Here is an 11,849-nt window from a genome sequence, read left to right as displayed (position 1 = left end):
GAGAGAGCACCCTGGCTGGTGGGGCCGTGGGCCAGGGGATGCTCTAAGGCAGCCCTGCACCCCCATCCCGGGCAGGCCAGCAGTCGGTACTTTCTCAGTTCTGCCTTTGAAGCTGGGCGGCTGCAGAGTGGCAGCTGCTATGGGGTGACTACAAGGAGAAAAGGCAATTTTGGGGGTGTCTCCAGCCTGCACAAGCCCCCCCCCAACCCCAGCACCGCCCCTGCCTTTCTCTCAGGGTTTTCAATCATCCCTATCCCCTGATGCTGGAGGGTCGGGGAGGGGACTTCACGCCACCTTCCCAGTGGCAGATAGGGGAACCCAGGCCCATTTTCTGCCCTGGGTTCCAGCCCAGGGACCCTAGTAGAACAGCCGGGAGGGCTCTGTCAGCCGCCTTGCCACTGCCTGCCTGCACTCCGTCCTGCCATGCATCTTTCCTCAGGCCCTTCCCCAGCCCCTAACAGGAAACCCACACGGGCTTTTCCTTTGCTGGTGGTGACTGAGGAACGCACTCGAGTGTCTGGCCTCTGCTCAACACACACAATGGCCATTTGCTTTGGAATCAGGGCTTTTTGTGATAGTCCTTCATTAGCATCCCACAAGGCTTCACTGATGTCTGATGAGCGATTTTGTTTCAGGGATATTTAGCATGTAAACGTTTGCTAGGACATGATGAGAGTACAAGGCAAGTGAAAACAATGCATGTCACATCCCGTTAGTTTTATGAAGTTTAAATACCCAAAACACTCATACATTGAACAGTCTCTTTGAATTCTACTAACAGACCAGTGAATTGACCTGGACACCCTCTAGCATGCCCTGCTCTGCCAGCATGATCGCTGCATCCTTGGCTCGGCCATATTTGCCATCATTTGCCACCTGTGCCTCTGTGTTCTGACTCTCCAACAGTTAGCCCAGGGCTGAGTGATTTCCCCGGCTAGCAGGGCCCCAACTGCTGCTGCACCTGTGTTGTCTTTAACCACATTGTCTTTAAATAGAGTGCACAGCCCCAGGAAATAAAGAACACCTGGCCCCACCCCTCAGCCTTTCACTCGGGTTCGGGGTCACATGGCCCGCGCAGCACGTGAGGGTCAATCAGGGCAGGCTCTGAGATCGGCTCTGCTGCCCTTGACTGGTGCAGGGAGGAGAACAACATTTCACTGCCCCCGTGTCCCGGATTAAAGGGAATTTTAACCCAAAGCAGCCAAGATGGATCCCTTTGGCAAAGCAGGTGTGTCTGCTGAGCAGCTAGGCAGTGCAGGCGTGTCCAGCGCGATCTGCTCCTGAGCGCTGCTCCCCAGCTCGTCCCCACAGGGCAGGCAGAGCCCATTCAGACCCCGCTTACACACACACGGCTGCTTTTCTCCAGCTCCTGCTACACCCATTCATTCCTTTAAAAGTGGAGTACTGGGAGGAGGGGCCCCACCTCTGGTTCCCCTGAACGGGCTCACGTCTCTGACTTTGAAAAGGAACCAGTTGGATTTTGAAGCTGAAATTGAACCGACTTCACTGGCAGTTTGGTGACTATTCCAGCTGTTGTTTGAATGGGACTGACTCAGGAGAGCCCCTTGATACGGAGGAGAGGCCCAGGCCCTGCACAATAAGGGGACGCTCGGAGAGAGGCTGTCTGAAGGCAGGGGGCAGAGAACACCCTGCGAGTCAGTGACAGATATAAATCCAAGGAAGAGAAGAAGGGATGTTCCCGGCTGACGCAGGAGGCCTCCAGCAGAGCTGGGAATGAACCCAGGAGTCCTGGCTCAGTCTGTTTTGTTTTCTGCTATTGTTCTGCAAGGTGTGCACGGTGCATTGCAGGCGGTCTAGACACGTCCCTCCCTGGAGCGCTGGGATGGGGACAGGAGGGGCAGCGCACAGGGAGAGGCAGAGGGAGCGGTATGAACGGGCCGTGCCTCAGGTACCAGTTCCTCCTGCTATTACCAGAAGGCCAGGCCCTCCTCATTCCTCGTTTGTTCCCTTTCCTCCCCCTGGAGGGCGGCTCTGGGGTGCTGAGGCCGGAGTCAGGCAACCCATGGACCTGTCCCTGCCTGAGTCAGGAACAAGAGAGAGGAGACACACACAGAGATGAATGCTGCAGGGAAAGTTTATTGTGAGGTCACTGTGCTGGGACGGATGAGAAGAGGAGAGGGTGGGTGCGAAAGAGAGCGACGGGGGCAGAGCGGAGCTGCAGTGACAGGGATTAACATAGCGATGCTTTGCATAATGGACTTTGCACCCGGGGACACAGGAGCTGGTCTGCCAGAGAGCTGGTGGGACTCGATTCACTCACAGCCCAGGCGCTGGGAGCCCCCCAGTGCGGGCGAGCTTCCTTCCCTTGGGTTTGTCCTTACAAAGGAAATAGTATTTGTCTTCACAGGGATAATCGTGCCATTTCTGGAAACCTAGAAAGAAAACCAGAAAAGACCCGTGGGGTGGGGCAGGCTGGGCTGTTCCTGCCATGCAGTGACCCCTCCCTGCCCCGTTCCAGCCCCTCGGAGAAGATTGCAGCTCTGGTGCAGGGCGCCGAGGTAGAGGAGGGTGGGTGGAGTCCTGAGCGCCCCAGGTTGGGGCAGTCCCATCCTGCAAAGGGACGCCGAGACTCAGTGTGAAAGGGGAGACGGCTGGTCCATGTGCTACTGCTCTTACCTCCCCCGTCACACGTGCACCCCACACCAGCCAGCGAGCGGAGGAGAGTGAGAGACCTGCCCCGGGACCGGGGGCACCCGCTCAGGAACTGGCCTGCTGCCTCCCTCCATGCTGAGTGAGCTGGCCCCACAGCCAGGCACCCCTCCAGGTCCTGCACACTGCGGTCTGGCTACACCCACAGCAACATCTGTCCCCTGGCAGGCTCAGCCGCCAGTCAGAGGGTGTGTGCGAATGCTTGAGAGTAACACAACCCCGTGAGAGGGAGCAAATGCAGCTCCGGTCCCCAAATCAGTGTGTGGATCCCTGTTTGCACAGTTCTGCCTGCTCGACACCCTGCTGCCATGGAGTTGGGGTGCAACAGCTGCTCAGCGCTGTTCAAAGCTCAGCACAGCCCCCCTCTGGGCCAGGGGTGTGCGTGTGTGTGAGTGTTTGCGTGTGCGACTGTCTGTTCTGCCTGTCACTGGGGCAGGCATAGACTGACCCAGGATCTGGGAAGCAGGACGTTTCCCAGCTGAGAGAAGGGGTTCTCTCCTGACTGTCCTCCCAGGATGGGGCTGGGGAGAGGGAGGAGCAAGGATCTGCACTCCAGAGCGCGCTGGGGCCAGCCCGGATCAGTATCTCAGCCCCTGTGTGGTCGGAGGATGCCAGGGCCCCCCTGGAAGGAACATGTGGGGCTGAGCTGCCTGCTTACCTGTAGAATGAGATAACCCTACACAGTACTCATTTTTCTTTGGACTGTCAGGCTGCCCGTTATCCCAAGCATTGAAGTTCATCTGGGATTCATCTGTCCATCTCCAGGTTAGATTCTGCAGAGACAAAGCAGAGGAGAGACCCTGTAAACCCCAGATTACACAGCTCGAGAGATGCGCCGGAGACAGAGGGGCCATGGGCAGGGCCTGGGGAGAGGCTGGCCCAGCTCACACCGACCATTGATATTCAGTGTCAGCGCTAGCAACCAGGGCGACGTTTCGTGACAGCTGAAGTTACACCAGGACCTGCCCCAGGCCTTGACAGCATGAAAACAGCAAGTGAGGGGAGAGTCTCCAGCCCCCCTGCTCTGCCATCCCCACGTCACTAAGAGCAGCGCACCCCACATGCCCTGAGCTTTCCACGTCCGTCTCCAGCACAGCCCGCCAGGCGACACCTGCGGCTCCATCCCAGGCGCTGTCCCAGGGAACCGTGCTGCTGCCTCCTTCTCTCGTGTCTGCAGGCGACGCGACGCTGCCCCCAACCCAGCCCCACGGGGCGTTACTCTACTCCCCGCAGGAGAGGCCCCCCCGGGCGGCGCTGGCCTGCAGAGCCTGGCTCTCAGCTGGGCTGTCCCAGGCCCAACCCAGAACCGCTGTGGCTCGCCTTGACTGTAACTGTTCACGCCTCTGCACCTCGGGGGATCTGCCCCCTTCCCCATCCTGCCAGCCCCGTAGCCTGTGCCTGCTGGTTCCTGGGACCCTCCAGGCTCCCCCTAGACCTCACCGCTGTGGTGCCCTTGGGCAGGTGATCCCCACCTGACGTAGCTCGGCCTCCGGAGGGAAAACACCCAAACGACAGCGCTGCCAGGCTTTGCTGCCCTGGCATTGTTCGCTGCCTGCGTGGCCGCCCCTTTCCACAAGTCCTTGTCTAGGCGTCTGCTCTGCGTGGGGTCGGGATCAGGGCCAGGGCCGGCTCTCGTACGGGGCCTGCCCGGTCTGAGCACAGGGGCCGGTTGGGTGGGTCACGTGGCGCTAGCAGAACAAACTCGCATTTTAATAATAGCGGTTTGTGCCCTGCCCCGGGCGTGTGGAGCTGATCCTGGGACAGACACACAGACGGTTGTAGCCTGCTCTCACCCCTGTGCGATGAAAATCCTCTGTCGTGGCACCCGCGCCCCCAGAACAGCACCGAGCAGAGAAACAGAATCCAGGGGTGTGGGGAGAAGTGCTGCCAGACGCAGAGCAGAGCGTGTCCGGGGCACTCACCTGGTCAGGATCCCAGAGTCCGATCCAGACGTGATTGTCCTTCTTATTTTGCCAATTGATATAATGGACCAGAATATTAATTTCTCCAGCGCTGTGAGTGGAGGCGAGATGGGCCCCACTCCCGTTGCGCTGGCACTCAGACTGGGACAAGAAGAGACAAGCCAGTTACCCCATTGCTCCACCGCAGGGAGCAGCAGGAGAGAGTCCAGCCCTGCTCTGGGGCGCTGCCTCTCCCGGCAGCAAGGGCTGTGAGGACAGGACCCCGGTTCAGTGCCTCTCCCCACCCCCAGCAGCAATGGGGGGAGTGGATAGAGCTGCCTCCCTCCCTCTTCACCGCCACGCCCCCCAGCACACACACACCCTGGCCCTGCTGGCACCACCGAATCCCTGGGGTGCCAGCCCCTGGCTCTGCGCTGAGCCCTGGACACCCCAGCACCAGCTGCAGATGGAGACGTAGCCAGGGTTCAGCATAATAGCTGCCCCTAGGGAGGCGCTGTCTCTGGGCCAGCTGCCTGCCCAGCCAGACACGCCCTGCTAAGGGGGTTTCCCCTCTACCGGCTCCATGTGCAGAGGAACCTTCCGTAGCTCCGAGCTGAGGTCCCGGCCGACAGCCTTGCCCCGTCCCCACAGCCCGGGCACAGGCCTGCTGGGTGATGGGTCTGTTACCTGCCCCTCTTCTATGCACACCTGGAGCAACTGCTCCCACAATAGCGACAGGGTAGAGCAAGAGCGACACAGCATTGCAGGGACAGACAGAGCGGGACAACAGAAACCACAGTCCGCCCGTCCCCCAGAGCACGAGCACAGGGACCTCCCAGCCCCACGGTAACATCCACGTGCACCCAGCACCCCACACAGCAATACGTGGAGACCCCCCCCCCCCAGGTGCTGTGCCATGACTCCCTTGTCGCGGGCCAGCCAGCATCAGGGAGCGACCCAGAGACCTTCAGCCCGGCCCTGCCACCGGAGCTGTGGGAGCTGCTCTGTAAGACGAGTCAGGAACACACCCTTCCTGAGCCGGGCACCAGAGGGAGATGTGACCCCCACCTTGGCCAGGCCATCCCTGCTGGTGTCCCAGTGAGACCCAGCTCATGCCAAGCGTGTCAGGTCCAGAGGAGATCGTGCCTGCACTGATGTAGGCGAGGTTTGATGGGCTCCCCCTGCTCAGGGCACGTGATTTGCACAGGCTCCGTATCTGCAGGAGCACACCTAGGTGCTGAGCATGATGGGAAACCATCCGTCTGGCTGGTGCTGGGCACACATCACCTGAGTGGTAATTGCAGGGCAATGAAATGTTGTCCCGCTGTGTGAACAAACGGCAGCAGAGCTGTGCTGAGCCTGGCTGATGAAAGATTCACTCTCCTGCCAACAGACTGAACAACGGAGGCGTTTGTCTGCTAGACGCTGGCAGAGCTGGGCCGGGGGTCTCCTGCTCAGACTGCACCAGCTGGGACGGGGCTGCTCTCCAGCCTGGCTTGACTGACTGAGAGCTGAAAACTCAGTGCCTGCGAGAGGGGCAGTGTTGCCTTTGGGGCGCCCAGGGACAGTGTGTGATTTCCCAGCTGACTGGGGGGGCTCGAGCCGGTTTGGTTGCAGCAATGACAGGAACCCCTAGACCTAGAACCCAGCCCTAGCTGCTGCCGGCTGTGTCTGGCAGAGGGTGACATTTACATTATATTCTGCCCCGCAGACTGGCCAGGGCAGGGCCGTGCCCTCAGCAGCTGGTTCCCAGGGCTCTGCCCAGGGCAGGGTTAAATGTGCCGGCGCACAGCTCCCAGCACAGCACAGCACAGCCCAGCTTACTTACTCCCATAGTCAGCCTAAGCCTCCCCATCCCACAGCCTCCAGCTGCAGCCCAGAGCACCTGAGCCCTGCTGCCCCCAGCCTCTCACCTCAGCCTCCCTCCAGGTTTTCTTTTCAGAGAAGTATCCATAGCAGTTGCCTTGCAAGAACATCCAGCCCACGGGACAGGAAGCGTCTTGTGCCTGGTCTGAGAGAGCAGGTGTTAGGAGGCAACAATGGGGACAGGCCAGCACCGTTAGCGGCTGTTTCAGAGGCACAACCGTGGCTTTCCCGTTAGGACGAATAATGGCGCATGGGCTCCTTTCCGCATGGTGCCCGGGGGCAGGGCAGGAGGAAGTGCTCTGTGGGGTGGATGACAGTCCTCCCTGTACCTGCCCCAGGAGCCCCATGGTCTCGCAGGAAGGGGGGAAACAACGGAGCTGCCAGACACCCCGTCCACCCCACATTCCGCTGCAGTCCTGAAGCAGAGGGAATTCCTGCCAGGCTGAGCCTCTCCCCCTCTCGCCTGGGGCCATGCGGGACAGTGGGACCAGGGATACTGGCGAGGGAAGGGAAGGGAGCATCCAGGGCCATAGGGTGAAGATGGGGGAGCATTGGGGTCGTCGCAGACTGGGAGCAGAGAGGGAAATTCAATCCTGGTTGGAAGGAGCTGGGGGTTCAGAGAGGAGGAAAGGAGAGAGAGGTGCCCAGTCCTAGGGAGATGGGGCAGCAACTGGGGCAGAAAGAGGGGCAGTAGCAGCGATCTGTGGGGCTGGGGGGAGGGGTGGGGGAATACTGTGCAGGATTTCTGTTCTCAGTGAGGGGGAAAGACAGTAACAGAAAAGATGGAAATGCCAGAAGTGCTAACAGGCTTTTTTGTTTCCGTTTTCACCAAACAGGTTAGTAGCAATTGGGTGTCTAACACGCTGAGAGCCAGCGAGAATGAGGCAGGAGCTGTGGCAAAAAGGGGGAGAGAACAAAACGACTCAGACAAGGCAGATGTCTGCATGTCACAATGGCCAATGAAGCACTGCCGAGAATACTCAAGGAGCTGACGGAGCAGAGAGCTGAGCCATGAGCCATTAGCTCCAAAACTCAGGGCAGACGGGAGAGATTCCAGAGGACTGGCCAAGGGTAAATATAGTGCCAGGGTCTGGAAAGGGAGTAAGGACCACCCGGGAAATTACAGCCCAGTCAGCTTCACTGCAATAGCCAGAAAGAGAATGGAGCAAATAATTAAGCAACCAACGTGCAAACACCTTGAAGGTAATCAGGTGATAAGTAACAGTCAGCATGGATTGTCAAGGACAAATCATGTCAGACCAACCCGCTAGCTTTCTTTGCCAGGGTAAGAAGCCTGTGGATGGGGGGAAGTGGCAGATTTGGTGTATCATGACTTTAGTAAAGCTTTTGATACCGTCTCGCATGACCTCCTCATAAAGAAAGTAGGGAAATACAACCTAGATGGAGCTACTATAAGGTGTGTGTATAACTGGTTGGAAAATGTTCCCAGAGAGTAGCTATCAGTGGTTCACAGTGAAGCTGGAAGGGCATATCAGGTGGGGTCCCATAGGGATCGGTTCTGGTTCTGGTTCTGTTCAATATAGAATCCTAGAAGATGAGGGATGGAAGGGACCTCAGGAGGTATCTAGTCCAACCCCTGCTGAAAGCAGGACCAATCCCAACTAAATCATCCCAGCCAGGGCTTTGTCAAGCTGGGTCTTAAAAACCTCTAAGGATGAAGATATCTTCATCAGTGATTTAGAGTGTGGCATAAAGAGTACACTTAAAACGTTTGCGGATGATACCGAGCTGGGAGGATAGGATTAAAATTCAAAATGATCTGGACACACTGGAGAAATGGTCTGAAGTAAATAGGATGAAATTCAAAACGGGCAAATGCAAAGTGCTGCACTTAGGAAGGAACAACCAGCTGCACTCACACAACAAGGGACATGACTGCCGAGGAAGGGATCTGGGGTTAGTGGATCACAAGCTAAATACGAGTCAAGAGTGTAAAACTACTGCATAAAAAGCAGACATCCTTCTGGGCTGTATGAGCAGGAGTGTTGTACGCAAGACACCAGAAATAATTCTTCCGCTCTGCTCTGCACTGATTTGGCCTCAGGTGGAGTTTTGTGTCCAGTGCTGGAGCCACATTTCAGGAAAGATGTGGAGAAACTGGAAATAGCCCAGAGAAGAGCAACGAGAATGATTAAAGGTCTAGAAAACACGACCTGTGAGGGAAGATTTAAAAAACTGGGTTTGTTGTTCTGGAGAAGAGAAGATGGGCAGAGGTGGGGCCAACAGTTTTCAAGGACATAAGCAGTTGTGGGAATTGTCTGCTTAACGTGTGGGCACTGGGCGGCACAGAATGGGACAGAATGGGAAGGAGGTGAACATCCCGCAGTGCTGAAGGAACAGGCTGAAGACTATTAGAAAGATTGGACATACACAAGTCTATGAGGCCGGATGCAATGCACCAGAGGGAGTTGGCTGATGTGATTTCAAGCCATTGGCTATTGTCTTTGAAAGCTCTTGGCAATTGGGGGAGGTCACGGATGACATGATGAATCTGCATCAATGATCTGGAGGATGGGGAAGCAAGTTTGCAGATGACACTAAGCTGGGGGGAGTGGTAGATACCTGGAAGGTAGGGATAGGATACAGAAGGACCTAAACAAACTGGACGATTGGAAAAGAAATCTGATGAGGTTCAACAAGGGCAAGTGCAGAGTCCTGCACTTAGAATGGAAGAATCCCATGCACAGCTACAGACTGGGGACCGACGAGCTGGGCAGCAGTTCTGCAGAAAAGGACCTGGGGTAACAGGGATAAGAAGCTGCATATGAGTCAGCAGTGTGCCCTGGTTGTCAAGAAGGCTAATAGCATATTGGGCTGCATTAGTAGGAGCATTGCCAGCAGATCATGGGAAGTGATAATTCCCCTCTATTCAGCATTGGTGAGGCCGCATTTGGAGTATTGTTTCGTTTTGGGACACCCACTACAACAAGGATGTGGAGAAGTTAGAGAGAGTCCAATGAGGGGCAACAAAAATTATTTGGGCGCTGGAGTACAAGACTAATGAGGAGAGGCTGAGGGAACTAGGCTTGTTTAGTCTGCAAAAGAGAAGAATGAGGGGAGATTTGATAGCAGCCTTTAACTGAAAGGGGGTTCCAGGGAGGATGGAGCTAGGCTGTTTTCAGTGGTGGCAGATGGAACATCAGTGGGGGAGGTCTAGGTTGGACATTAGGAAAAAGTTTTTCACTAGGAGGGTGGTGAAGCACTGGAATGGGTTACCTAGAGAGGTGATGGAATCTCCATCCTTAGAGGTTTTTAAACTGTGGCTTGACCAAGCCCTGGCTGGGATGGTTTAGCTGAGGTTAGTCCTGCTTTGAGCAGGGGGTTGGACTAGATACCTCCTGGGGTCCTTTCCAACTCTAATATTCTATGATTCTATGATTCTAAATTGCAGCAAGGGTGGTTTGGGCTGGGCATTAGGAGAAACTTCCTACCTGTCAGGCAGTGAAGCGCTGGAACAAATTGCTGGGGAGGTTGTGGAATCTCTGTCCCGGGGGTTTAAGAGCAGCTTAGACAAACCCCTGCCAGGGCTGGGCTAGTTATCACTAAGACCTGCCTCGTCTGCAGGGACCTGGACTAGACGAGCTAATAAGGCCCCTTCCAGCCCTACAGCTCTGTGATGCTCAGGGCAGGGGCACAGTGGGTCAGGGCTCCCCCCAGGGCAGTGACCCCAGCAGCAGGAGACGGGCCGTGATTCTGGGAGCACCGAGGAAAATGAATTCACTTCCCAATTCCCACCATGGCCAACAGCGCCCGGGGCTCCAGCTCCGAGGGGCCGGGCAGGGACTCACCTGTCAGCGAGGGGTTAAAAATCAGGCAGCTGAGGAGGCAGAGGCTGACGTAGGCGACTGGCCCCATCTCGCTTCTCCTGGGGAGAAACACACAAGGGAGATGGTGCCAGGAGAGCCAGAGCGACCCCCCCATCACCCCAAGGGGCATTTCCCAGGAGAGGATCTTCAGAGCTGGGCTGGTTGCTAAGGGGCCTGGGTCGCCTGAAAAGGCCCCAAGAGGGATCCTGTCCCCCAGCTCAGAGCCCCTGTGGGGCAGGGGATCTGCCCGAAGAAGGACTGGGACAGAGATGGCCCCAGGGACTCACACAGGGCAAGGCTGGCCATGGGTCCCGTCCCAGGGCTGGGCTGCCCCCCAGTGCCCAGTACCCAGCATGGACGGAGGAATGTGGGGAGGGGGCAGGAACTCACATGTCCTTCTGTGTCTGTCCGTCTGTGTCTGTCCGTGTCTGGGTGGCTGGTCCAGAGCGCTGGGGATTGCAGTTCAGCCTGTGCTGGGAGCTGGTCCCCGGAGGGGGTTTATAGCCCTGCAGTGGGAGGGGTCGGGGGAGGAAGAAGTAGGAGGGTGAATATGGAAATGGGACCCCATGTGACAATTCAGTCCCCTGCTGACACAGCACAGAGATGCAATCTGCCCCCTGCTTCTGCACAGCTTCCTGCTGCCCCTGAGCTCCCTGGTGGGTGGGGGGGCAAGCGTCACTGCTGCAGAGTCCCAGCCTGGCTCTGGGGAGGGGGCGCTGGGGCAGGCGCTGGGGCAGACGGACGGCCCAGAGGGCACATGGGGCGGGGTTCCTGCAGACAGGGCGTGAGGGGGGGTCACAGCAACTGTTTAACTCCCTGCCAGTGAAACCCCATCACCACCCATCCCTCTGCCTGAGCAGCCAGCCAGCTGTGAGCAACCTGCACCCCAGCCCTGCCCTGAGCCCCGGCCCCGAGTGGCTCCTGCGGCAGGAATCGGTCTGACGCCGTGTGCTGTAAATTGGGGTCTCCCCCCGTTCACTTGACTTCGCTGACGACAGCAAGCGGGGAGTGGGCGGGTGATCCAAACCGTGCAGTAATGGCACCAGGCAGCCCCTGGGTGCCAACGTGCCGTGAGCCAGGGCTGCTGTTACCGACCGTGCTGGGAAGAGGCCTGTGGACTCAGGGTCTGTTACCCAGGGACTCGCACACCAGGCTCAATGGCGCTGAGCCAAAGGCCTGCCAGGGGCTGGGGCCTGCTGGGAGCTGGGTTTTCACAGCGTCACAGCAGGTAAAGCCAGAAGGACCATGGTGATCATCTAGTCTGACCCCTGTGTCACGTGGGGCAGAGACACACCCAGGGAGATCTGTAGCACGCCCAGAGCTTCTGGATTCACTAGAGCAGAGCTGTAGAATGGAGCAGCCCCACCATCACTGACCTGCCACCAATTCTTCAGTCACTGCTAACGTCTCCGGCAATGGTTTTAGATTTTCCTCCAAATCAGTGATAAAGACACTGGCTGTCTTTGGGCTGAGAACTGATGGGAAGCCCCCGTACAAACACCCTGCGAGAGGCTGATTCCCCTTGACAATTTCCTTGTGAGATCTACCAGTGAACCAGTTCTTGCTGTGTTCAGTGTGGGCTGCG

General features: G+C 57.5%; 1 protein-coding gene across 1 annotated transcript; it reads right to left on the bottom strand.

Annotated features, from left to right (window-relative positions):
• Positions 1–2,077: 2,077 nt before the first annotated feature.
• Positions 2,078–10,363, bottom strand: LOC137152266 (C-type lectin BpLec-like). The gene is made up of 5 exons (XM_067546807.1): positions 10,247–10,363; positions 6,485–6,582; positions 4,593–4,733; positions 3,329–3,443; positions 2,078–2,393 (listed from the first exon to the last, which is right to left on the bottom strand). Exons 1-5 carry the CDS (start codon positions 10,311–10,313, stop codon positions 2,278–2,280), a joined length of 537 nt encoding a protein of 178 aa, XP_067402908.1. The 5' UTR covers positions 10,314–10,363; the 3' UTR covers positions 2,078–2,277.
• Positions 10,364–11,849: the final 1,486 nt, after the last annotated feature.

The sequence above is a fragment of the Emydura macquarii genome, unplaced genomic scaffold (assembly GCF_026122565.2).
Source record: "Emydura macquarii macquarii isolate MOO-44397 ecotype Brisbane River unplaced genomic scaffold, CSIRO-AGI_Emac_v2 contig_1148, whole genome shotgun sequence".
In the NCBI taxonomy this organism is placed as follows: Eukaryota; Metazoa; Chordata; order Testudines; family Chelidae; genus Emydura; species Emydura macquarii.
This window is presented reverse-complemented; position numbering and strand designations above follow the sequence as displayed.

Coding starts and splice junctions, on each gene's coding strand:
- LOC137152266 (XM_067546807.1), bottom strand. CDS start 10,313: ATGGGGCCAGTCGCCTACGTCAGCCTCTGCCTCCTCAGCTGCCTGATT. Junction 6,583..10,246: donor TTTTAACCCCTCGCTGACAG/GTGAGTCCCTGC, acceptor CTGCTCTCTCAG/ACCAGGCACAAGACGCTTCC. Junction 2,394..3,328: donor AGGGTTATCTCATTCTACAG/GTAAGCAGGCAG, acceptor TTTTCTTTCTAG/GTTTCCAGAAATGGCACGAT.